General features: G+C 35.0%; 1 protein-coding gene across 1 annotated transcript in view; it reads left to right on the forward strand.

The window, feature by feature from the left end:
- The window catches only part of INTS6 (integrator complex subunit 6), an 89733-nt gene that overhangs the window by 23032 nt on the left and 40939 nt on the right, over positions 1-25762 (forward strand). Inside the window, exon 4 of the mRNA XM_012782645.2 lies at positions 537-626. Within this exon, the coding sequence (XP_012638099.1) occupies positions 537-626 (90 nt within the window). The remainder of the gene's footprint in view (positions 1-536; positions 627-25762) is intronic.

A 25762-nucleotide genomic window follows, 5' to 3' on the forward strand; every position in this document is an offset into this window, starting at 1 on the left:
GGTAGCCCTAATATTTCTGAGGATCTACCTCTTATAGTACTTCAAACCATATACCTATACGTTATTTTAGACGTTTTGGTTACATGCATAGATGATGGTAACGTTCCTATAACTGTGTTGTCTTCCTCTTTAAGAAAATCTTTCAGGAAATGCAGTTCTTTTTATTATTGTAATTTATAATATCTAAAAAAGTTAAATTATTAGAACTGGACTACTTGAGGTCCCTTTTAAGAAATTAAATACTTTTTTTACATAAATATAAATTCTCATTGTAAAAATTAAAACAATACAGACATGTCTAAAGAAGTGAAAATTTACCTTTTTCTCTGCCTACTCTGTTTTTCAGTGTTAACCACTGTTTAGTTTGCATCTTTCTGAATCTTTTTAAAAAATGTACCAATATATATTATGTATGTAAAACATATTAACAAGAAAAGTGGATTGTGTGAACTCTCTTCTGATAATTGACATTTTACTCAAAAAAATTAAGCCAAAGTCTCAACCTTAATATGATCAATATGTTTTTTTGACTTTAGGGAAGAAATCCTTTTTTCTTGGAGCCAGCAATAATTATTACAATTACTGATGGGAGCAAGTTGACTACCACCAGTGGAGTCCAGGATGAGGTAAGTTGTGCTTATATCACATGGGTTATGCAAATGCAGTTGGAAAACCTTTTTTTTTTCTCAGACTTGAGCCAGTTTATAGAAAATCTTTATCTGTAGAATATTGAACACGTACAATAGGTTCTCTCTTTTATTTGCTGCAGTCTTAGAATCATCTAGGTGTTTCCAAGGGCCTGCCTTTGTTGTTGATAGCAGTGGTCTGAATATTTTCTTGAATAGAAATCTGTTCTGTGAAAAATTTTTGAGCATACTCTGAACCTCAATTATATGTGTATTTATGAATTTATGTGAGGATGACAATGCCAGTCTATCATAAATATTAGCAAAATGAATTTTTTTTCAGGTTTAAAAAAATGGAAACAGCATTCTAATAATTTCTCCCCATATTTTAGTGGATTGTTGGTTGCACTCCACTGGAGACCCCTAGGCTAGAGGACAGCAAAGCCAAGAGGAGGTTAAGACTAGAATAAGTGAAGGTTTTTGGACATTTTTATGTTTTTTTTTTTTTTTTTTTTTTTGAGACAGAGTCTTGCTTTGTTGCCCAGGCTAGAGTGAGTGCCGTGGCGTCAGCCTAGCTCACAGCAACCTCAAACTCCTGGGCTCAAGTGATCCTTCTGCCTCAGCCTCCCGGGTAGCTGGGACTACAGGCATGCGCCACCATGCCCGGCTAATTTTTTTTTTTTTTATATATATATCAGTTGGCCAATTAATTTCTTTCTATTTATAGTAGAGACGGGGTCTCGCTCTTGCTCAGGCTGGTTTTGAACTCCTGACCTTGAGCAATCTGCCCGCCTCGGCCTCCCAAGAGCTAGGATTACAGGCGTGAGCCACAGCGCCCGGCCCATTTTTATGTTTTTAAGTCAAGTACCATATAACAAATTTATAGCTAACCTCCTCTATTCTCTGCCAACGTGGATTATGCAGAATTATTGTGTGTGGTATGGTAGAGTGAATACATTATTTTTTAAAAGTTTAAGGTTTTTTTTTTTTTTTTTTTTATGAGACAGAGTCTCATTCTGTTCCCTGGGCTAGAGTGCGATGGCATCAGCCTAGCTCACAGCAACCTCAGACTCCTGGGCTAAAGCAATCCTTCTGCCTCAGCCTCCCGAGTAGCTGGGACTACAGGCATGTGCCACCATGCCTGGCTAATTTTTTCTATAAATTTTTAGTTGGCCAATTAATTTCTTTCTGTTCTTAGTAAAGAAGGGTCTTGCTCTTGTTCAGGCTGGTCTCGAACTCGTGACCTTGAGCGATCTTCCCGCCTTGGCTTCCCAGAGTGCTGGGATGACAGGCGTGAGCCACTGTGCCCAGCCAAAATTTAAGGTATTTTTACTATAGCATTTGAATTGCTCTTGAACATTATATTTGTTTTTTAACATATGCTACTATAGAAAGGCGATATTTAGACTATTCTCTTTATTGTTTGCATTTGCTTTAGAATCTTCATTTTAGTTCCTATGGTATTTATAAGGGTTTTATTAAGCAAGAAAAGTGTAGATTTTAAGTTCAGTAACTTTTAGAATTACTTTCTTCTGTGTGATAATGTGGAATATAAATTGGGCATGGAGTTAGGACATGTGGGTTCTAGTTTTGGTTCACTTACTTCTAGCAGTGAACTTTGTACCAGTGACTTGATTTACCTAAATCTCTATCCTTGATATCCATGAAATGAAGAAAATATTACTTGCCTCACTCTATAGGGTTGTTGGAAGTTTGAAATGAAATAATGTATATGAAAGTACTTAATAGGCTTAAAGAAAGATAAATTGTATTGTTGTATCATGAAGCTTTGGAACCTTAAAGAATTTAGATTGCATGATCTTGATTTGGGGGAAGAGAGTTAGAATTGTTTTGTTTTGAGCAGTTGATATTAAAGGGGATTTAGGTTGTAATTCATGGAGATAGAAAAATTTAGGTAGATTATAATCTACCTGAAAGATTTAGGTAGATTATAATCCATAATTAGTTGACCTGTGACAACGTATACCAGTTATGTTCTTGCTGTGATCAGGAATAGGTAGGCATTGGTTATATACGTAAATAAGCAATAAATGACACTTTAAAATTTGAAACTCTCACATTGATGTTTCCCTACTGATAGGACCTATAATAATTGATGTCTTCATTCACATTTATTTTGTATAAACTATAAGTCTTTTGTTTGTTTTATTTTTATTTCTAATGATTTTGGTTGAAAAGTTATATTTGTTTTCTATTTTGAAATATTTCTATATGTGAAATTATCCATTCAAGGTGCTCTGTCTACTGCCTTTGTAGAAATGTCCTTTGGGATACAATATATTTTGTTCCCATATATCTGGATCTGTTTTTGTTTGTAAAATTTGTTTTGTGGGGACCTCTTCTAGTTTTAAAATATCTTGAAACAGGTACATGATATTGGATATTGGAACTGCTCACTTTTCTTTCTAGATCCTTCCTTGGGAAATATGGCTATGTGTTTACAGTAAACCTTAAACTACCTCGCTAGTAATGTTGGGAAGATTTTCCTTGTGGCAGGGATCTTGCCTTGTAGTTTCCTTTTATTTTCTACAATACTTAGGTTAGCATAGTACTGACAACAGAGCTTGTATTTTAAAAAAATTGATACAGACATTATTATGTTGAATCTGGTAGTGAAGTTCAAAATGTATTACTTTTGCTGCTGCTTATCTGAGGTGGAAGGTTCATTTGTTTTAAGGCAAAGGTTTTATTTTGATTGTAAAGTTGGAACATAGACCTGTGAGTTGTTTCAGTATTCAAGTTTAGGAATGTCTTTGATCTCCTGTATGTTTTGTTCTTACTGTCTCAACAAGATTCATCTTGTTGGGGCAGAGAGGAAATGTATTCCAGATTAATTTTTGCTGAAATATTGTGAAATATTCTAGCCTGCATATTTAAATTAATGATTCATTTTAAGGAACCTTTTTCTATGCCATAAAGATGCCTTTTGTATTGTTCTTGCGTGTATGTATGTGTGCATGTGCATGCATGCTAGATATTCTATATTGTAGTTCCTACTAGGGAATAATAAACAGAATTTTGCCTTTATATATCTCTTCAAATATCCTAACCTTTGCCTTTGGCAAAACTTGATTATTTTTTAGATTTATTAAATGAGTAAATGTGTCAGTAATTTCCACATTAGGAATGTGTGTTTATGATTCTTGGTTGGCTGTGGCTGCTGTTGCATGACCTGTTACTACTTATGGAGTTGTGTGTTCTACCTGTGTTCTACTTTGTTTAAGAGTCATGTTTCTAAGATATGGTATATTATATGTGTTCTGTTAATGCTATTTTTCAGGAGTAAGTGTTCTTGCTGCTTTAAGATCATCCTTATAGCATATGAGGAAATACAGAGCTCATTGGGTCTTATATTTTTTTAAAAAATGAGGAAATTGAGATCTAGGGAGGCATTTGTTCTTGCCAAAATCTAGACTAGAATTGATTTAGATTCCAAAGACATCCCAGGCCCTACAGCCCAGTGCTTTTCCTGATACACCTACTGCCTTTTTGTTTGATTCTGGTTTTGTATATTCTTAAAATTTACCTCTATTTACCTGATTTCTTGTTTATTTCAGCTTTCTGTTCAAGTGTAACATAGGTATTTTGTTCTCATTCATTCAGTGTTCCATGAGTGACAATTATGATAAGAACATTTCTAGACACTGAGGATAACAAACATGAACAAGAATGGATTTCTGGTTCTTAAGTCAGTCTTATGGGGGAGATTGCCTATTAAATGGTTTCATGGATGATAAAATAGAGATACATACTAAACGTATGGAAGCACTAAAGGGGGAGAAGGGTTAATATTACTTGGGCACATGTCAAATCTTATAATGTGAATTTTTATGGTATAATTTCATTTTTGGATGACTAAATTCAAGGATTCTATGGATGATTTGATATAGGGTGTGGCTCATAGTTTATATCTGTGAAGTTTATAAAGAAGCCAGTATAAACTTGTTTTGAGTCCAGAAAATAGTTCATGGAAAAACTTGGTGCCATATTGTCTATTGACTTGGCTACGTATGTACAGATGACCCTATTTCTTATAACTTATTTGTCAGAAGAATATAGGAGTATCATGTCATCTGTGACAGCTCATCACTTAGTGATGTGTTATGAGTAAGAGAGAAGAGTTATGGTGGCTATATTATTGGTTAAAATCTTGAGCTGTATATGATCATTTTACATTAGTTCATGTCTTTAATTATCTTCTTGGGCCTTATTTAATAAAAGTCCAGGCCATTGTCTGAGGTATCATCAGTGTAGTATGTTTGGATAACTCTGTCTAGGACTTTTGATGACTGCTTGGATTGAATTGTATGTGTATATTTTTTGCCTTTTTTTTAAAGGCAGCTATTTGATAAAATTGGTTGTTTGCAATATTTTCAGTTAATTTATTTGTAATATTTTCAGTTATGGGGAGTGAGTCAGATATGACTTTGAAATTCTGACACACAAGAAAACTATGTTGCTTACCCTTATAGTAGTTATCTTTGATGTTGATAAACATACCTGTGGCTAAATACTCATAGTTCCATTTATCATGTTATATTCCTGATGTATCAAATGTTTTGGCAGAATCAACAAATTATAATTAGAGTTATTGAAAAAGATTTTTCCTGAATTTTATCTTCTGCAAAGATCCTCTCTAGTACTGTTTTGCAATGGAAAACTATTCTGTACTATGATTCCAGGAACATGTGGCTAACTATATTGCTCAATAAAGGAGCCCAGAAGAAACCCTGCCAGTACCTTCTTAGTGATGAATGACATTCCAGGATAGTGTAACAGTTGTTTTTCTCTTCCTTGCAAGTGCTAATAGTAGTATTATCTTTCAAATTTTGAGATTTCTATATGCCTAAGAGTTCTGCTTCTCTTTGTGATTGTTATGATTGTCCTGGAAGCTAACATTTTGGAGAAGATATTTGCAGTCAAAATAATCCTGTGGTTTTTGACATTCAAAAGTTTTGCTTTCTTTTACTAGCTATCCCAGCTTTTCTAAGACCAACTGGGACACCTACTTTTATAACTTCTTAGGGCAGATGTTCAGTAAGGGCATGTGTTTATAGAAAGAGAATGTCAGAGTAACATCAGCTATATATTCAAATGACTATATGTTGAGGTCTTATATTCACACTTGTCAGTTCTCAAAAGTTGATGCAAAAGTCCATCAGTGTTTGAGATAGGGATTATTCTAGGCAGTGTAAATGGTTTTACCGTTAACTGGTAAGGATCTATAATTATGGCGTGCTTCAAATTCTTTTTTTTTTTTTTTTATTGTTTTGCTTTTTTTTTTTAACTTTTTTTTTTTAATTTTTTTTTAATTTTGGCATATTATGGGGGTACAGATTTTAAGGTTTCAATAAATGCCCATTTCCCCCCCTCCCCCCAAAAGTCTGAGTCTCCATCATGACCATCCCCCAGATGGTGCACATCTCACTCATTATGTATGTTCAAATTCTTAATGATTAAAAGACAGTCCAGGATTTTTTGAGATCTGTTTCTAGTATCTGAGATGATTCAGAAGCCACAGTTCCCCCTTCCCCCTATAAAATGTTTTTATTCACTAAAATTGCTAAAAAATATGTGCCAACAGCTGTCAAAACTCGGCTTTAATTGTGTAGGTAAAGACTTTTAAACACATATTTAAAATAATTGCTTTTTTTTTTTTTTTTTTTTTTGAGGACACTTAGAATTTTGAGGAGCCTTCTCTCTCTCTCTTTTTTTTCTTTAGCCTTTTCTTTTTTAAAAAGACTTATAAGGAATCTTGAGGGATGCCACAGTAGTATGTTTGATTATCAAACATTTTATCTGTGTATAGATATGTTTCTGAGTTTTCTTGTTTTTCCTGTAGTAGCCTCTTAATACTGATGTTACTAAGGACTTAGTAGCAATCTCAAGATAAGCTTGTGTCTTTCTGAATTGTGATTCAAATGTTTTAAACATAAGTATAACATTACTGTATATGTTAGTCTGTCAGTTCTGCTTTCTAAGAACATTTAATAAGAATTCATTGGATGCAGATCATTTGCATTTTCTTTTTCTACTCATATTTTTGGCTCTATTCTTGCAACCCCTGGATTTATTATTGCTTGTATGCTATAGTGATGTATGTATCTGTAATTATTAGTATAATGAAAATATATTTATAATAAAGTACATAATTTAAAGGAGTTGATGAAATATTTCAATTTAACATTTATGGTGAATTTTTAGCAATTCACATTTGTAATACTCTTACTGAATATGCCTTTTTACAAGGTCATGTGGTAAGAAACACTTTTAAGAAATACTTCTAGACAAATACAACAATAGAGTAATTACAAAGAAATGCTGGTTGATTGTTCTGATGAAGATGTGTGGCTACAGTAACAAATCTATTATCTAGAATTCTGTGGTAACATACATCAAAATAGTTTCTATTCAGAGGGTGAAGAAATTTCACCCCACGTTTATTAGCTTGTCAAAACCAATAAGCAATAAGAGACCGACTGTACACATGTAAGGAAAATTTCATTTAGAGATGTTTCTATTATTATCTGATTCTAGCTCTTCCATATAGAAACTACTATGATAATTAGGATAGTAGCTTTGAAATGGCTGCATCAGAATTACCTAGTGTGCTTTATAAAATATATATGCCTTGGCTCTAATTCTGGAAATTTTGTTTCAGTTGATCTGGCTAGGGACCTGGAAATCTGTATTTTTTAAAATGCCCCAGTTGATTCTGATGTACAATCAAATTTGGAAAACATAGTTTTAGAACATAGTAACTGCAATTGTTTTAAAAAACTACACAAAAAGCATGTGAAAATGAATAACTTTGACAAAATAGGTTAGAAATGTTTTTGACTTACAAGGCCAGCAAAAAGTATTTTGTTTGAAATAAAAATAATTAGTTCTTGACCTTTAGAATTGTTAAACTTGGGGATAGGTTTCCAAGGAATATGGAATTAACCTTCTGGGAATATTTTTAGTAGGATAATTCCTAATTTGTTTGATATAGTTTAGAATAGATTATTGAATTACCTTGAAAAATTAACTTCTGTGCTGACTGCAGTCAGTATGCAGTTACTGCTTAAAATGTGCTGTATTGAGGGGGACTGTTCTTGGACCCCAAGTGTGAGATGGTGTAGAGGAGAAGAGAGGAGTAGTTAATTTATATTATCTGCCTAGTATTTGGTGGCTTAGGAGTTTTTATCCAAAGGATTACCTACCTAGTATTCTGATATCTTTCTAAGGCTATAATTCCTGTTTTGAATGTCTGTGAACTGGCATCATTAAAAAATATATATATATATATACCTGACTCAGATAAAGGCAATTTATAAAGAATTGGTGATAGTTACACTTAATTTTCTAGAGAGTTACTGCTAAAATACCCTTCCAGAATGAATTCTTTAGATTTTGAATTGTTAAGAGTGTGTTTTGGATTAATTCCTCAACAGTTTTCCCTGTGATACATAGTAACTTTGGCTGTGTACACAAATAGTGGCAGCTCCATACATTTATATTTAGTTCTGTATTTATGTTCTAGGTACTGGGGACACACAGATGGATTTAAGCAAGGCTCTTGCCCTAGAAAACGTTTTGTCTTTGAAAACAGGCAAGTAAATAAGCATTTGTAATACATTAAGATAAATCTCATGGCAGAAATAAACAGAAGGTTCTGAGAGAGCGTAAAGAAAGGACATAAGTTTTGAGGGAAGAGTAAGGAATTGAGCCATGACATTTCAGGAAGAGGGAACAGTATGTGAAAGTACGAGGACATAAAAACAGCGGATAAGGAGATTATAAATTGTATGACTGGAGTATGGAAAGAATGGGTAGGAGGAGTAGAATATAGGTAGAGACAAATGATATAACGCTAAGGTGTTTTAGGACCTCATTCTGTTAACATTTGCAGGGGAGGTATTGAAGATTTTAAGCAGGTGAGTCACGTGATCAGATTCGAATTTTAGTAAGGTTACTCCCTGCCGGCAAGCTGAAAGAAGATGGATTGAAGGATGGATGGTAAGATGGGAAGAATTAGTAAACTACTTGTAATAACCCAGGAAAAACATGGGGAGTGCCAAAACTAAGCTAGTCCTGGACAGGAAGGTTTGATAGGTATGCTAGACAGGTTTTCAAAGATCATATGTAAGGTAAGAGAAAAAAAGCAAAGTATATGGACAGGGATTCTGAACCTGGGGTTCATGCTTGGGCTTCAGAGGATTTAGTGAATTCCCTGAAAGCATATCTAAGCATTGTTCAACTATGCATGCACATTTTTCTGGGGAGAGAGAGTCATAGCTTTAATTATAGTCTCAAACAAGTAAAGATACACTAGTTGAGTATTGTTTTCAGGTTTTCAACTTGGGCATCTGTGTGGATGTTGGTAGTCTTAAACTGAGATATGGGTGATACAGGATAAAGTAGGAGAAGGAAAGGCAAAATAATTGTTAGACAAAGTATCATTGCCTTTAGGAGAAGGATGTTTTAAGCGAGTCATGGTCCAACTTTTAAAACAATTAGTTCAAAGACTTTTTCTTGCCTTTTATTATTATGTCTTAGGAAAATATTTTGTGTTTGAAAACAGAAATGAGCAGGGTTTTTTTGAGCTAGGGTCTTGCTCTGTTGCCCAGGCTGGAGTATGGTGATATGATCATAGCTCACTGTAGACTCAAACTCCTGGGCTCAAGTAATCTTCTAGCCTTAGCCTCCTGAGTACATGAGAAAAGAAGCACACACCACCACGCTTGGCCAGTTTTTGGCCTTTTATTTTAATTTTTTTGTAGAGTTGGGGTTTTGCTGTGTTGGCTGGGTTGGTCTCAAACTACTGGGCTTAAGCAATCCTCCTGCCTTGGCCTCATAGATAGGTGGGATTACAGGCGTGAGCCACTGTGCCTGGCCTGAAATAAGCAAAATTTTATCTCTGAATTTTGATGGTTAAAATCTTTATTTTGGGCCGGGCGTGGTGGCTCACGCCTGTAATCCTAGCTCTCTGGGAGGCCGAGGCGGGCGGATTGCTCGAGGTCGGGAGTTCGAAACCATCCTGAGCAAGAGCGAGACCCCGTCTCTACTATAAATAGAAAGAAACTAATTGGCCAACTAATATATATAGAAAAAATTAGCCGGGCATGGTGGCTCATGCCTGTAGTCCCAGCTACTTGGGAGGCTGAGACAGAAGGATCGCTTGAGCCCAGGAGTTTGAGGTTGCTATGAGCTAGGGTGACGCCACGGCACTCACTCTAGCCTAGGCAACAAAGCGAGACTCTGTCTCAAAAAAAAAAAAAAAATCTTTATTTTGAAGCAGATTTTTATTTTAAAGCCTTAAATCATTGTATTATTTATTTATCAGCTTTTTACGTTTTTTTTTTTAAATTTAAGGACATAATGATACGAACATTTAAAATTGCTTATTTCAAGCAAGCCTTAACATTGAAATTCAACAGAATGTAAGGTCAAGAGCATTGTATGTGGATAGGATACACCTTTTACTAGTGTAACGCCAGTTAAAAAAGATGGAAGCCTAATTTTTAGTGTATACTAAAAGTATACACTTTTATATATAAAGAATACTAGTAGATTGGCTTTATATGGGTATTGGCAGTTTTCTTTTAAACTTGGCCTGTTTTGGTATTTCATGTCTCTCTATGTCAGATTACAGTTTGAGGGAATAAAGATGTTAAGCATTGGGTCTCCTGATAGGGTATACTCACAAGCCTTCGATTGCTAGTCATTCATAAATACTCCAATTATACTTATGTAGCTGTATTCCCATAGTCATTTTATTTAACTTCCCCTTTCAGTTGTTATTTTCAGATGTAATACAGTAGGTTTTAAATCTTTTAGATTTATATATTCAGAATAAACTTTGTGCAGTCACTAAAAAGATTGAAACTATGGGCTTTACATCAAGGCAAGGCTGCATTTTGATCTAGACAAGGCTGTTTTGGTATATTTTTCCCCACGCTCTGTCTTTTCAGATTGAATTACTGATTTTTCCCCTTTGTTTTGTTTGTTGTGGTTTTGATGTTTTTTTTCCTTTCAGCTAAAGGAGCAGCCCAGTGGTTTTCAAGAAGTGCCAAAGTGCACTGACTGTCTCATGATGACTGGTGCCTCAGGGAGGGTCATGATTCCTGGATACAGGATCGACCTGATCCTGGATGTCACTTCAAGCAGTCAGATCGTGGGGAAAAGCCTTGTCTAATGGCTAGCCTTCCTCAAAAGTCTGATACTAGTCATCTCGGAAGGCCTCAGAAAAAGCCTTAAAGGTGAGCAGAGTAGAGTGTAGTTCTCTCTGGGGGCTGTGACTATTTGTTGGAGAATCTGATTCAACATAGAATGACAACTCTAATCTGATAAATCGAGGTTCAATTGTTAAATTAACCTTGAGCTTATAAATTTGTTGATGATGATCCATCAGACCCCAACTTTTGAGTTACTAGAAACCACCTTTTCTAAGCTTAAAAAAATCTATAAAGAGAGAAATTTTGTATTACCTGGGCTCTTCAGAGCCTTAGGTTAGTATCTGTTGTCTTGAACAGAAATAGCCTGCCTTGCTGTCATAACTAAGGAACACTTTGGTCATAAAATTGCATTAAGTTGTGAAGTACAGAGATTTTTTTAAAAAATTTAGTTAGCAAGGTATTCTCTTAGTTTGTATATTTATTATATGCCAATTATTTATCAGGCATTTGAGCTTTAGGGGTTGGAAGGAGGTTTGCATTTGATTTGTCTGTCATAATAAACTTTTTAAAAAGCATAACCACCTTTGAAGTAGTTTGGATTCATATAGTTCATATTTTATTGCATTCAACTTGAAGGATATTAGTACTACCTGTATCCTTTGAATAACATTTTTCGCACCATAAAAAGAATCTTTAGAGATGTTCTGAGTAGTTTAGTTTGGAAAAAGTTTACTTCTAGGCCTCTTTCTCTGATTTGAAGTACTTACAGAACTCAGTTGTTAATGGGAATAACTTTGATTGCTAATACCTTGATTGCTAAATTTAAGTAAATTTAGCAAACCTAAAGCTTGTCCTAACACTTAACTGTGTTTTTTTAATTGAGCCACCTATATTAGTAAAAATATAATATGGGACATTTACCATCCCCAATATATATACATTTTTAAATTTAGATATTATATATATATAATATATGTATTATATTACTACTGTATTCATGTTATTTTATTAGAATACATATACATAAATAGTAGTTTAAAAAGATGAGATGAAAGAACTTATACAAAGCAAGTTCTGTTATTTTCTTCCTGTGTAACATGGATTATGATTTATACCAGGGGCTGGCAAACTTTTTCTTTAAAGGGCTGGATAGTGAACATTTTAGGCTGTTAGAGACTATATGTCTCTATTGGAATACACAGCTCTGTTGTTGGAGGGCAAAAAGTAGCCCATAGACAATAAGTTAAATGAATAAGTGTAACTGTGCTTAATAAAATTTTATTTTAAAAAGTAGGCTGTGGACTGGATTTGGCTGGTGGGCTACGGTTTGCTGACTGCTAGAGTATACCGTGTTTTGTAGACCACTGCCCCTAGACCTTGGAGTTGTGTCGTGCTACTTCTGCTAGGTCCCATTCACATCAGTTTCAGAGTGGACTTAATCCATGCAATTGATCTTCTTTAATGAAGTAGGCAGAACACTGGTAGTCAGAATGTAATCAGTTTAATTGAACAGATAGATGCTTATTGAATAGCAATGAAGTTCAGACAAAAGGTTAGTTGCTAGGTCATGAGTTTGGTAAGAGAGATAGGTAAAGTAATGACATGATGTAAGAAGTAAAATGATTAAAGCACAAGCTGGTAAAATGTTATAGTTGAGAGAGTGAGAAAGGAGCTGGCTCTGGAAAATGTCTTGAGTTGGATTTTGAAAGATTAACTCAAGTTTGTGAAGTAGGTGGGTACAAAGGCATAAAGGTGATGAAAGAAAGCTTGGGGAAATGTTTCGTACTTCAGCATTAATAGTTGGGAAAGTGTTCAAAAAAATGCAGCTGGAAAAATAAGACTGGACAGACTGGCATGGCTTATCTTATGTGCTCTGCCAGAGAGCTTGGACTTCTTTGTCTTATAGATTGATGGGGGAACCACTGAAGAAATTTTAGTAGAGGAGAAAGTGGTCAGATTTGCATTTTAGAGATATACTGGAAATATGTTGATATTTTTGGTACCTCACCTATTTTTGCCTCCATATAAAAGAGGACATAGTTGTTTGTGAGTTGAATTATACTAGACATAAAGAAACTTGGAATACTATTTAGAAATAAAAAAGAATGAATTGCTTAAATGCTGCACTGTGGATGAACCTCAAAAACATACTACATGCAAAAGGCCACATACTGTGTGATTCCATTTATATAGACCATCCTATTTCATCCTATTTTAGGTTCTTTCTGTAGCAATTATTTCCTTAAAAAAAAGATCCATTTATGATCACATTTATGAAAAATGTGATTCCATTTATATAGACCATCCCTAAAGTAGATCAGTGGTTACGTGGAGGTAGTTGAGGGACTGACTGCAAGTGGCACAAGAGATCTTTTTAGGGTGTTGGAAATGTTCTAAAACTGCATGGTGGTACTGGGTGTACAATTCTGTACATTTACTAAAAATTACTGAATTGGGCACTTAAAATGGATGAATTTTACATTAGATAATATAGTTTTTAAAAACTCAATAAAGTTTTTAAAAGATTAGAAAGACTTTACCTTTGCAATTAGTTGGAGTAAAACTTTGTTTAAAGAAAGTATTTCCATGTTGCTGGTTGCCAAGAAATTGCTCTTTACTCTGAATAAATATTGAGCTTAAACTACTAGAACTGAAAAAAAGTGGATTTTTTTTTTGTAACTGTAGGGTTGTAACTATAGGAACTACTGATAATCAGGTTGTTATTAAATTTTATAGAATTCACCTTGCCTTTAATAATTTCTTGATTTTTTCTTTCATTATTAAATATAAAGAGAACCTTATTCAGTGTTTATATTGGATAATATTATAGAAATAGCCTAAGGGAAATTTACTTGATTTTTTTTTTTAAGGAAATAATTGCTACAGAAAGAACCTGAAATAGGATGCTTTTAAATTTGCAAATTGTTTCCTCATAATCTTAACAGTCCTAGAAAATTAATTTAAAAAATACAAAACAATTGAAAAATGCTTCATTTCATTCTATAAATATCTATTGAGGGCCTACTATGTGCTAGGGACTGTTTCTTAGAAACACATTGTGAAAAATTCTTATGATGTTACTTTCTTTTATTCCTGACTGTCAAAATAATGTATGAGATTGAGCTTAATCATTAAGAAAATATTTATAAAGTTAACTTTGTATTGTTTAAAGGATAATTGCACATCTCAATTCTCAACTCTGTGGGAGTGAGGAAAATGAGCCTTAAGGCTGATTCCCACATAAGAGGCACAGCTAGAATGTGTCCATTGCTTTTTTCCTTTTTACTTCAAGTCCATTGCTCTGTACACTCTAGTATGGGATTAAAAGAATACAAACCAAAACAGTACTGTACTGCATAAAGATAGTTATAGCTCAGTGCAGTAGAATTCAGAGTTCAGAAATAAACCCATACATTTATGGTCAGTTGATTTTTAAAAAGGAAGTCAAGACAGTTTAATAAGAAAAGAAAAAAATTTCTTAACAAAACAGTACTGGGATGACTGAATATTCACACGCAAGAGAATTAAATTGAACCCCCACCTGGTACCAAATACAGAAATCAGATCAAAATCAGTTGAAGACCTAAATGTAAGAGTTAAAACTCTTAGAAGAAAATATAGGCATGTATCTTCATGACCTAGGATTAGGCAAGTTTTAAACATGACACCAGAAGCATAACCAAAGAAAAGAGATATATTGGACTCAAAATCAAAAACTTCTGTGCTTCAAAGGATATGTGAAGAAAGTGAAAAGATAGTCACAGAATGAGAGGAAATATTTGTAAATCATTTATCCATTAAGGGCCCAATACTCAGAATATGTAAAGAACTATTATAACACAAAAATAAAATGGCAAATAACAATAGAATGGTTAAGGATTTGATTAGATTTTTCCAAAGAAAATACACAAATGGCCAGGAAGCACATGAAAAGATGCTCATACCATCATTAGTCATTAGGGAAATGCAAATCACAACCGTAATAAGATACTACTTAACACCTACTATAATGGCTGTACTAAAAAGATGGACAATGACAAATATTAGTGAGGATGTGGAGAAACTAGAACCCTCATACATTGCTGGTGAGAATGTAAAATGGTTCAGCTGCTTTGAAAAATAATTTGGCAGTTCTTCAAAAAGGTAAACATAAAGTTACTGTGTGGCCCAATAATTCTACTCCAGGATATATGCCTAAGAGAAAATGACAACATATAATCTACGCAAAATCCTATAATTGAATGTCATAGCAGTGTCATTCATAATAGCTAAAAGGTGGAAAAAACCCAAATGTCCATCACTGGATGAGTGGATAAACAAAATGTGATATATCTATACAGTGAACTATTACTTGGCGTTAAGGAATAAAATTCTAACACATACTGCAACATGGGTGAACCTTGAAAATACGCCAAATGAAAGAAGCCCAGACATAAAAGGCCACTTACCTTGGGATCCCATTTATGGGAAGTGTCCAGAATAAACATCCATAGAAACAAATAAGTGGTTGCCAGAGGCTTGGGGTAAAGGGCGAGGGGGATGCTAATGCATATGGATTTTCCTTTTCAGGTGATGAAATGTTCTGAAATTAGACAGTAGTGATGGTTGCAGAACTCTGCCTCCCTGGTTCATCCACTCCAAAGAAATGAAATGAAACAAATGGAAAAACCCTGTATTTACTCCTATACCCTATTTTTCTCTCTAGTGACTATCTTATTTCCTTTTGTAGCAGATTTAGAAATCATTTCTCATATTTTCCTTGACTTCCCTACCTCCTTTTTACTCCTTCATCTATTACAATCTGGCTTTTGAGTCTGCCTTTCTTAATAAGGTCACTAATAACTTCCTCATCTTCCAATTCCAAATTTGCTTTCTAATATCTATCTTTCATCATGTTTGCCAGAACTATTGAACATTCTTTCATTTTTAAACATTTTATTTTCTTATTTATTTTTAGAGACAGCCTCCCTCTTTTGCCCATGCTGGAGTATAGTGGCATGCTCATAGCTCACTGTAACCTCCAGCTCCTGGGTTCAAGCGATCCTCCTGGCTTAGCTTCTCAAATAGCTGGGACTACAAGGCACGTATCATCATGCCTGGCTAATTTTTTTTTTTTTTTTTTTTTAATGTAGAGATGGGGTCTTGCTATGTATTGTTCAGGCTGGTCTTGAACTCCTGGGCCCAAATGATCCTCCTGCCTTAGCCTTCCAAAGTGCTAGGGTTAGAGGCATGAGCCACCATGCCTGGCCTGAACATTCTTTCTTAAAGGTTCTCTTGACTTGTGTGTTTATACTCTTTTTGACTTGCTTTTGGCTTTCTCTTTTGTTTTAATCCCCATCCTTGACCTTAGTTTATTTGCCTGTCCCTAAGTGTTACTGGTTTAATCTTAGATATTCTTACCTTTTTACTGACATACTCTTAGGCAGTTACATTCATTCCCACAACTATATCCATCAGTATATATGGATTTTCATCTATAAACAGATTCCCAAGATTTGTTTTGCTAGCTCTTTCTAGTTGAATTTTGATGCTATTTAGGCATTCTCTTCTTTTTCTTACCTAGGGCTATCTCTACTCCCTAGCAGGGCATAAAAGGCCCTTTATGATTTGATTCCAACTCTTTTTCTGGTTTATTTAGTTTATATTGCTTCTAAGTGCTTTATCAACACTGAACTGTCTCCATCGTTCTTTGAGTACATCACTCTGTTTTACTTATCAGTGCCTGTTCCATTCCATTGTAGAATGCTACCTATTTCTCCCCATCTTTTTATCCCCCAAGCCTACTCATTTCTTTGTTGAGACACGTGTCAAATGATTCCTCCTGTGAAGCTTTTAAGCATTTAGTTGTACTGTCTTTGCACTTTTAGGGCTTGGTTCTTGGTACTGTTACTACAGTTTTTATATTAATTATGTTACTTGTTTACTTTTAAAAAAATTTTTTTAAAAATATTTTAAATTTTGTTTTCTCTTTTTATCCACTATTAAGCATCAGTGGCAGTAAACTTGTTTACTTTCTTACTGGCACTGGACTTTGAGCTCCTCGATAGCAAGAGCTATTTCCTATGCCTCTTTGAATTCCTAGATATAAGCCTTTTATAAATGCTGTGGAATGGAAAATAAATGAATGACATCTCCTAGAATGTCCAACTAGATGTGTCATAGAGTTATTTGAACCCAGTGAAGTCATGTTATTTGAATACTAAGAAAGATTAAACATTTAAAGTTTTTGGCCGGGCGTGGTGGCTCATGCCTGTAATCCTAGCACTCTGGGAGGCCGAGGCAGGCAGATTGCTCAAGGTCAGGAGTTCGAAACCAGCCTGAGCAAGAGCGACACCCTGTCTCTACTATAAATAGAAAGAAATTAATTGGCCAACTAAAATATATAGAAAAAATTAGCCGAGCATGGTGGTGCATGCCTGTAGTCCCAGCTACTCGGGAGGCTGAGGCAAAAAGGATCGCTTGAGCCCAGGAGTTTGAGGTTGCTGTGAGCTAGGCTGATACTACAGCACTCACTCTAGCATGGGCAACAAAGCTAGAATCTGTCTCAAAAAAAAAATAAATAAATAAATAAGTAGGGTTTTTATTTAAGCATTTTAAAGAAATGTTGGATTCTTTTCAGACTTTTGCCTTTGGCCTCTCTGTCTCTCTTTTTGAGGGAGAAGAGGGGAGAGGAAGCGAGCTGGCCACGTTCTCTTATAATTTCTCTAAGTGCCATCATACACTTTCATGGCTTCATTTATTATCCATAGTCTGATAGTTTACAGATTTTCCCTTCATTTCAGTCTCACATAGCCAACTAGGTACTCAATACTTCTACCTGGATGTTTTGGTACCTCATACTCAATATGTCCAAACCCAAACTTGGCAATCTTTCCTTTCTTATTTGTGGGAGTAATATTCACCTAGTTGCCCTAGCTAATCACTCTTGACTTTTCTTTCTTTTTTTTTTTTTTTGAGACAGAGTCTCACTTTCTTGCCTAGGCTAGAGTGAGTGCCGTGGCGTCAGCCTAGCTCACAGCAACCTCAAACTCCTGGGCTCAAGCAATCCTCCTGCCTCAGCCTCCCGAGTAGCTGGGACTACAGGCACGAGCCACCATGCCCGGCTGATTTTTATATTATATATATTAGTTGGCCAATTAATTTCTTTCTATTTTTATGGTAGAGACGGGGTCTCGCTTAGGCTGGTTTTGAACTCCTGACCTTGAGCAATCCGCCCGCCTCGGCCTCCCAGAGTGCTAGGATTACAGGTGTGAGCCACCGCGCCCGGCATTGACTTTTCTTTCTGACTTAGATATATCATCTATGACTCAATCCTGTAGTTTTTACTTCATGAATATCTTTTACTTATTTATTTAAAAAAAAATTTTATTTCAGCGTATTATGGGATGAATGTCTTTTAAATACATTTTTTTAAAATTGTAATATTTTAGTTAATTTTTAAAATTATATTTTATGTTACATAAAATAATTTTTAAATTATGCTATCAGGATTGTAAGTAGATCATATAATTTGATCATGTAAACTTGACATTTTTGAAAGTTAAAAGGGACACTACTAAGAATTACATAGATTATCCCAGGCAAATGGGAATGATGGTCATAGCCTACTTTTGTGAGAAATAGCAGACACTTCCCTACTTACTACCCTTAATTTCTGCTTTTAACTGTTTTAGCTGTTTGAGTTTCTTTTTCCAGATTTCATAATTATAATGCTTAAACATTATTTCTTAGTCATCGTTGGTTAACTTCCTGGTAGAAGATGAGGAATTAGCTTTCTTCACTTCTCTTTCTGCATCTTCACATTGTGGTTATATAATAATTTGATTGTTTCAGTATATAGTATTTTTCATTTCATTTTTTTTTAAGAAAACTAAGTAATTATCAGTAGTCAAACTTCGCCAGAATGATTAAATGCCTCACTATCTGGTCAAATATATAAGGGAATTTATCATATCCATATTTTTTTTCCCTCAGATACATCTCTCCTGGAGATCTCTAGCTCCCTGCTCCAATCTCTGTAGGGTTGTTCTCCAGGCCTGTGGAGAGTAATCTTGCTAGGATTTCTCTTCACATAATCATGGGAATTCTTTTACTTCTCTCTTCTTTTGAGTCTTTTATTTTCTAGATCCCCTGTTATTATATTTCTTGATTTTTTTTTTTTTTAAACATCCTCCTTTTGATGGTTCATATTCTCCAGTAGCTTCCTAAGAAATGGTTCATGGGAGGTAAATTAAGACATTGTTGGACTACTAACATCTGTCCTACCCTTACACTTGATTGATATTTGGTTATTGTGGGTTTGATTTCTAGTTCGGAAATAGTTATCCTTCAAGAGGAAGGAAATTTAAGGAAATTTCAGTTGACATTCAATTGACTTATACTTTCAAGTGTTGCTGTTGAAAAGTCTAATACCATTCTTATTTCTGTTGGTGACCTGCAGGTTTTTGTTTGTTTTTTTCTCTTGAAGTTTTTAGGATTTTTATTTTTACCAGAGATGAAGAAATGATGATCTTTGGTTATAGATATTTCTTCATTTATTGTGCTGGGCTCCTGGAAGGCCCTTTCAATTTGGAAGCTCCTATCCTTTAAGTTTCAGAAATGCTATATTATTTCTTTGACAGTTTTCTCCCCTCCTAGGTCTCTATTCTTTCTTTCTGGATATCAGACTTCTGAATCAATCCCTTATTATTGTTGCTGCTGTTGTTTTTTATTTTATTTTTTTTTCTTTTTTTTTCTATATCCAATGGCAGCAAACTGCTGTTGTTTTTTATCTTTTCTCTCCCACTTCTTTATTGTTCCTGAGAGTTTTCCTTAACTATGTTAGAGTGCTTGCCTTTTTGCTAAGGGTTGTATTCTTTTGAATTGAGGTGAAATTCACATAACAAAAATCATTTTAAGTGAACAGTTCTTTGGCATTTAGTACTTCTCTTCCTTTTTAATAAAACTCTCACAGTTGGCAGGGTATTAAGGTGCTGTAACAGTGCAGTGCTTCTTTAATTGTAAGTTTCCTAAGCAGCAGATTCTAGGATAGGCAGATCTTTTTCATATACTTTCCTTGACTAGATTGTTTTAATTGAGATATCCTTGACTTGTTCTTCTTGGAAGTAATTAGGAAAAGAACTAGGGATTGGGATTATTGGAAGGTAAAATCTTCGGGAGAGAAAGAAAGTTGAGGGACTCTATCTTGAGTCTTAGAACTGTTCCTGTAGATATTGGAAAGGAGGAAACCAAAATGAACCTGTAAGGGCCTGATACTACTTATGTGTTTTCTTGGTATTATTATTTATTTATTTATTTATTTATTTATTTATTTATTTATTTAGGACAGAATCTCGCTTTGTTGCCCAGGCTAGAGTGAGTGCTGTGGCATCAGCCTAGCTCACAGCAACCTCAAACTCCTGGGCTCAAGCAATCCTACTGCCTCAGCCTCCCGAGTAGCTAGGACTACAGGCATGAGCCACCATGCCCAGCTAATGTTTTCTATATATATTAGTTGGCCAATTAATTTCTTTCTATTTATAGTAGAGATGGGGTCTCGCTCTTGCTCAGGTTGGTTTCGAACTCCTGACTTTGAGCAATCTGCCTGCCTTGGCCTCCCAGAGAGCTAGGATTATAGGCATGAGCCATGGCGCCCGGCCTCTTGATATTATTTTTTATGTTATGAGTAGGACCTAACGCTGTATTATATTTGAGGATTTAAGAATACTCAGTTTCCGGGGGAGAAGGGATGGGTATTCACACCTAATGGGTATGTGGTGTGCACCCTCTGGGGGATGGACACACTTGAAGCTCTGACTTGGGCAGGGCAAAGGCAATATATGTAACCTAAACATTTGTCCCCTGTAATATGCTGAAATAAAAAGATTACTCAGTTTCACCAAAAATGTTAAGTTTTATTTGCTTTTTTTTAAAGCCTTTATGAAGCTCCCTCCCCATCTACATTGTCCAAGCAAATCTAAATAATTGAGACTAGAGTGGGACTTGAAGTGTCAGAGATATCAGCTTTCCATTTATTAAATCAAAAAGGCATTTAGCATTAGTTTGATTAGAATGTGTGCTTTCCTGCCCATAACACATATGCAGTGCCACTTTGAATGCATATTTTCTGCAAAAGGAAAAACAAATTGACAAACATCCAGTTTAATTAACCTTCAAGGATTCTGAAAAGCTTCTGACAAGGGATATTTTTTAGGATATTGGTTCAGCTGCTTTAATTGGGGCAAAAACAATGAAAAGATCTTCAACATCTTCAGTTAAAAGATAGACTTTAAAAGATAGAAAGCTTTTCTTTTCACATCAAGGACAGACTGGGCAATAGTTGGGACGGTGGTTGTGCTCCAAGCTATTATCTAGGGCCTCAGGTCCCTTCTATTTTGTTTCTCTGCCTTTGCTTTCATCTGAATGGTTCATGCTGGTTTTATACATATTCTACAAATTTCAGCCTGTAGGAAAGAGTAAAGAGTATAGAGGGCAGGCAGTTTACTGATATGAACATGACCTAAAACATACATGACAGTTCCAATTAGAATCCATCAGCTAGAATTTGGCCACACTTAGCGGTAAGGCAGAGTGGACACTGTAATCTCTGCTTGGTTGGCTATGCATCCAGCTAAAATTTGGGCATTTTGATTAGTAGATAGAAGGAGAGATTAGATTTGAGGGGCATTTATCAGTTTCTGAAATTAAAGGGGTGGCAAAGAAATTAATTATATTTTAAAAGTTTGAAAGCTTTCTAGTAAAGCTTTCAAAAGTAAAAGTTTTTTTGCTTTCTAGTATAACAGCTTGTTTTAACCTTATCTTGTACATTTTTGCCTCACATCTGAAATCAGTCGGGTTCCATGTATTAGGAAATGATATATGGACACCATAACCTGGATTTTAGGGGAGACCATAACCTCATTGCTGCTGAGTTGGTCATTATTTTCAAGCCTTTCCAGTAGAGCTAGGACATTTTTTTTTTTAACTAAAAGAAAATAAGCCATGAATTTATACTTGTATTTCGTATTCAAATTTAAGGTAGATATTTAAAACATACAGAATGTATTTATGTCATGAACACCAAGACTTGAATCCTGGTTCTGCAACTAATGAGAGGTATAATGTTTTTCTGTCTTGCTCTAAGTTTCAGTTTCCTCATCTGTGAAATAAGGACAATCATTACTTCATCTCATGGCTGTTATGATGCAATGAGATAATAAGTACTTAGAAAAATTTACTGTTTTTATTATTTCCTATCACAGTACAAAAAGGAGAGACTTTTAATTCTTGTAGGAGTTAGAGAAGACTTGCCCTTGAAGGTAACATTTGAACCATCAGAAAGAATTGGGTTTTAAGTGGGATGTAGAGGTTTAGTTAGAAGAACTATTCTGGGCAAGGGACTTATCAGGGACTGTGATCTGCATTAGTCAAGACTGGGGCATAGGATCCTATTTTGACCCTTTATTTTATTTTTTTAAACTAAATTTGTTTTAATTTTGTCTTTTGACATAAGCGAGAATTATCAACAGATGCTAAAACTGGTAGGTGATAGTTTGATAAGGGAACAGGATATTTCCACACAGTTTTAAAGTATATTTCTACAAACTACTTATGGATCATAGAGGGGAAAATAATAACTTATAGTGTAGAAACCTGGAGGACACCAACTTAACCAAGGGATCAATGCTACCATTGCCAATATGACAAAACAACATGACATGCCTTCTGATAGCATGTTCTGAGAAGGACACAACATTGCATCTGTGTTATTCAAGCTAAACTGTGTAATCTGAATCTCATCATGAGGAAGCCTTAGACAAACTCAAATTCAGGAACAATTTACAAAATTACTGACCTGTACTCTTCCAAAAATGTCAAGGCCAAAAGCTGAGGAAATGTTCCAAATTAAAGAAGACTGGAGAGACATGACCACTGAATGCAATGTAGGAACCAGGATTAGACCCTGGACCATGGGGAAAAAACAGCTATAAAGACAATTGATAAAATTTGAATTTGGACTGTAGATTAAAAGACAATATTTTGTCAATGTTAAGTTTTCCAATTTTGATAATTGTGCTGTGGTTATATAACAAAATATCCTGATCTTGCAAAATATGCACTGTTATATTTAGAAGTAAAGGAATATAATGCCTACTTAGTCTCAAATGGTTCAGAAAAAACTTAGAGAACAAATGATAATGCAAATGGGGTATTTTGACCCTTTAAAAAAAAGAAAATAATCTTTATCATAGTGTATAATTACGCAGTGATCTGTGTAGTTATTTACTTACTGTCAGCTATCTTCTGCCCCACAAGGACAGTCTGGAATAGGCTTAAGACTCAAAATCTATCATACTCAAACTCCATAAAACTCTGATATGGAAAAAAGGGATATGCAGCTGCTTAGACAGTTATATGCTATTGTTGGGAAAAATTTTCTGTGTGTTTACTGTTAAATTTTGGGGAAGCAAATGTGTTAAATTGACAATACAGCTTAGAATCTAAATTATAGGTCATATGTTTGTTGGAGGGTTTAATAAGATGATTCAAGCAGGGTATCTAATTAAAGCACTTCCACATTATAGTAGCTCAGTAAATGATGAATTGTCAGTCTGTTAAGTTGGGCCAGTAATTAGTATGGACAAGAGGTCTTTTTTTTTTTTTTTTTTTTTTTGAGACAGAGTTTCGCTTTGTTGTCCAGGCTAGAGTGAGTGCCGTGGCGTCAGCCTAGCTCACAGCAACCTCAAACTCTTGGGCTCAAGCGATCCTCCTGCCTCAGCCTCCCGAGTAGCTGGGACTACAGGCATGTGCCACCATGCCCGGCTAATTTTTTTTTTTTATATATATATCAGTTGGCCAATTAATTTCTTTCTATTTATAGTAGAGACGGGGTCTCACTCTTGCTCAGGCTGGTTTTGAACTCCTGACCTTGAGCAATCCGCCCGCCTCGGCTTCCCAAGAGCTAGGATTACAGGCGTGAGCCACAGCGCCCGGCCTGGACAAGAGGTCTTTAAGTGTTTTTTCTCTCCCTACTTCTTTGAGTTATCAATAAAAGGTTATTTTTTATACAACTTGTTTTCACAAGTTGGGGGGACATATATAACATACTACGGAAAGTTTCTGTTGTTAAGCTTTTGTGCTTGAGGCATTAAGTGCTCTTCAGTTACCTAGAAAACAATGGCTCTCCAAAATGATTCACAAGACTTTTACTTTATTTTTACTTTTTAAGTTTCTTGACTTATGTGCTTTTCATTTATTCTAGTCTAAATGTTTTATGCTAGATGCTGAATAATTTGGGATATTATTTAACAATTACGTATGTTTTTTCTTTGGAGTTGATAATGTTATTGTACATTTTCTGAGAAACATACTCTTCTGGTGTGCATGTGTTTATTTGGAACTTAGTTTTGTAGTTTTTTCTTAAATCATGCTTTATATATTACAGTACCTTGCTACCATTTTGAACATGTGAAATCATTACTGTAATAGTAGATAGAGGTAGACAAAGCATTAGGGTCTACCATGTTCTATTTTGTTTTTTTCCTCTGTATTTGTCTTTGGTCTTAAGTCCTTTGCTTTTTGCTTTCATTTGTCTGTTTCTTCCTTTCATTCCTATTCCTTTTGTTATCGATCACCCTGGTGCTCCTTAAAATTATTGCATTAGCTCCCTAACCTGTCTTGGCTGTCTTCAGTCTGTCTTACATGTGGCGGAATTATTCTAAAGCATACCACTTAAGTATATTAATCTACTGTTCAAAATATTTCATTGCTTTCCATTGTCCACTAGACTTCTTGTGTCCTTCACAGTTTAGCCAGTCATATTATTTATGGACCCACTCATTTATTCATTAAGCTATATTTATTGAGGTTTTTCTATGAACCAGACAGTATGCTAAGTTCTGAGGATAAAATAATGAGCAAAAACAAACAGGAGCCCTGCCCTTATAGGGATCTGGAGAAGACAAATATTAACAAAAATATCACATAGATGAAAGTAAATTTGCAGTTGTCTTACACTCTACAAGGAGGGGTCAGGAGCATTGGCTTACACCTGTAAATCCCAGCACTTTGAAAGGCTAAGGTAGGAGGATCACTTGAGGCCAGGAGTTCGAGACCAGCCTGGGCAACATAGTAAGACTCTGTCTCTACAAAAAAAAAAATTAAAATATTAGGTGAGTTGCAGTCACTTGCATCTGTAGTCCCAGTTATTTGGGAGGTTGAGGCAAGTGGATCCCTTGAGCCCAGGAGTTCCAGCCTGGACAGTAAGAGCAGGCTGTTTTTTATCTCTATTAAAAAAAAAAAAAATATATATATATATATATATATATATATTGCAAGAGGGAATAATATGTGCTCTGAGAGCTTTCAAGAAAGGCATTAGGATCATCTCTAAAATTTTTAATGTACTATTAATAAATCTACCTAGGAAAAAAAAAGAAAGGCATTAGCTCTAGTCAATAAGGTCATGGAAGGCTAAGATCTGAAGAGAGAGTAGGATTTACTACCCAAAAAGTGCAAAGGAAGTTTATACCAGGCAGAGGGACTAGCATGTTCACAGGCTTTTTTTCTGAAGGGAGTATATGTTGACAGTGAAGAACTGAAACAAGGCTAATGTGACTTAAAGCATAAAAGAAGGAGCAGTATAATAGAGAAAAGGAATTGATCATACAAAGGGCTTTGAGGCCATGCTAAGTAATGTTTTTATTAATATATAAGCAGTAGGAAACCATTTGAGGGTTTTATTTAGAGACAGAGGGTAGAGGAGGGGGAGACAAAAGTGGTTGTTGGAGCACTGTTGTGTTAGTTTTGACAATAGATTGGACAAGGAGATTGGTGATGATAGAAGAGATGGAAACAAGCAACAGTTTCAACAGATATTTAGGACATTAAAACAATAAAATTTGCAGATACGTATTGCATTTGGGTATGTAAGGAACAGAAATGGCTTCTTGGAAAACTGGATAGATTATAATGCCA

The sequence above is a fragment of the Microcebus murinus genome, chromosome 13 (assembly GCF_040939455.1).
Source record: "Microcebus murinus isolate Inina chromosome 13, M.murinus_Inina_mat1.0, whole genome shotgun sequence".
Classification (NCBI taxonomy): domain Eukaryota; kingdom Metazoa; phylum Chordata; class Mammalia; order Primates; family Cheirogaleidae; genus Microcebus; species Microcebus murinus.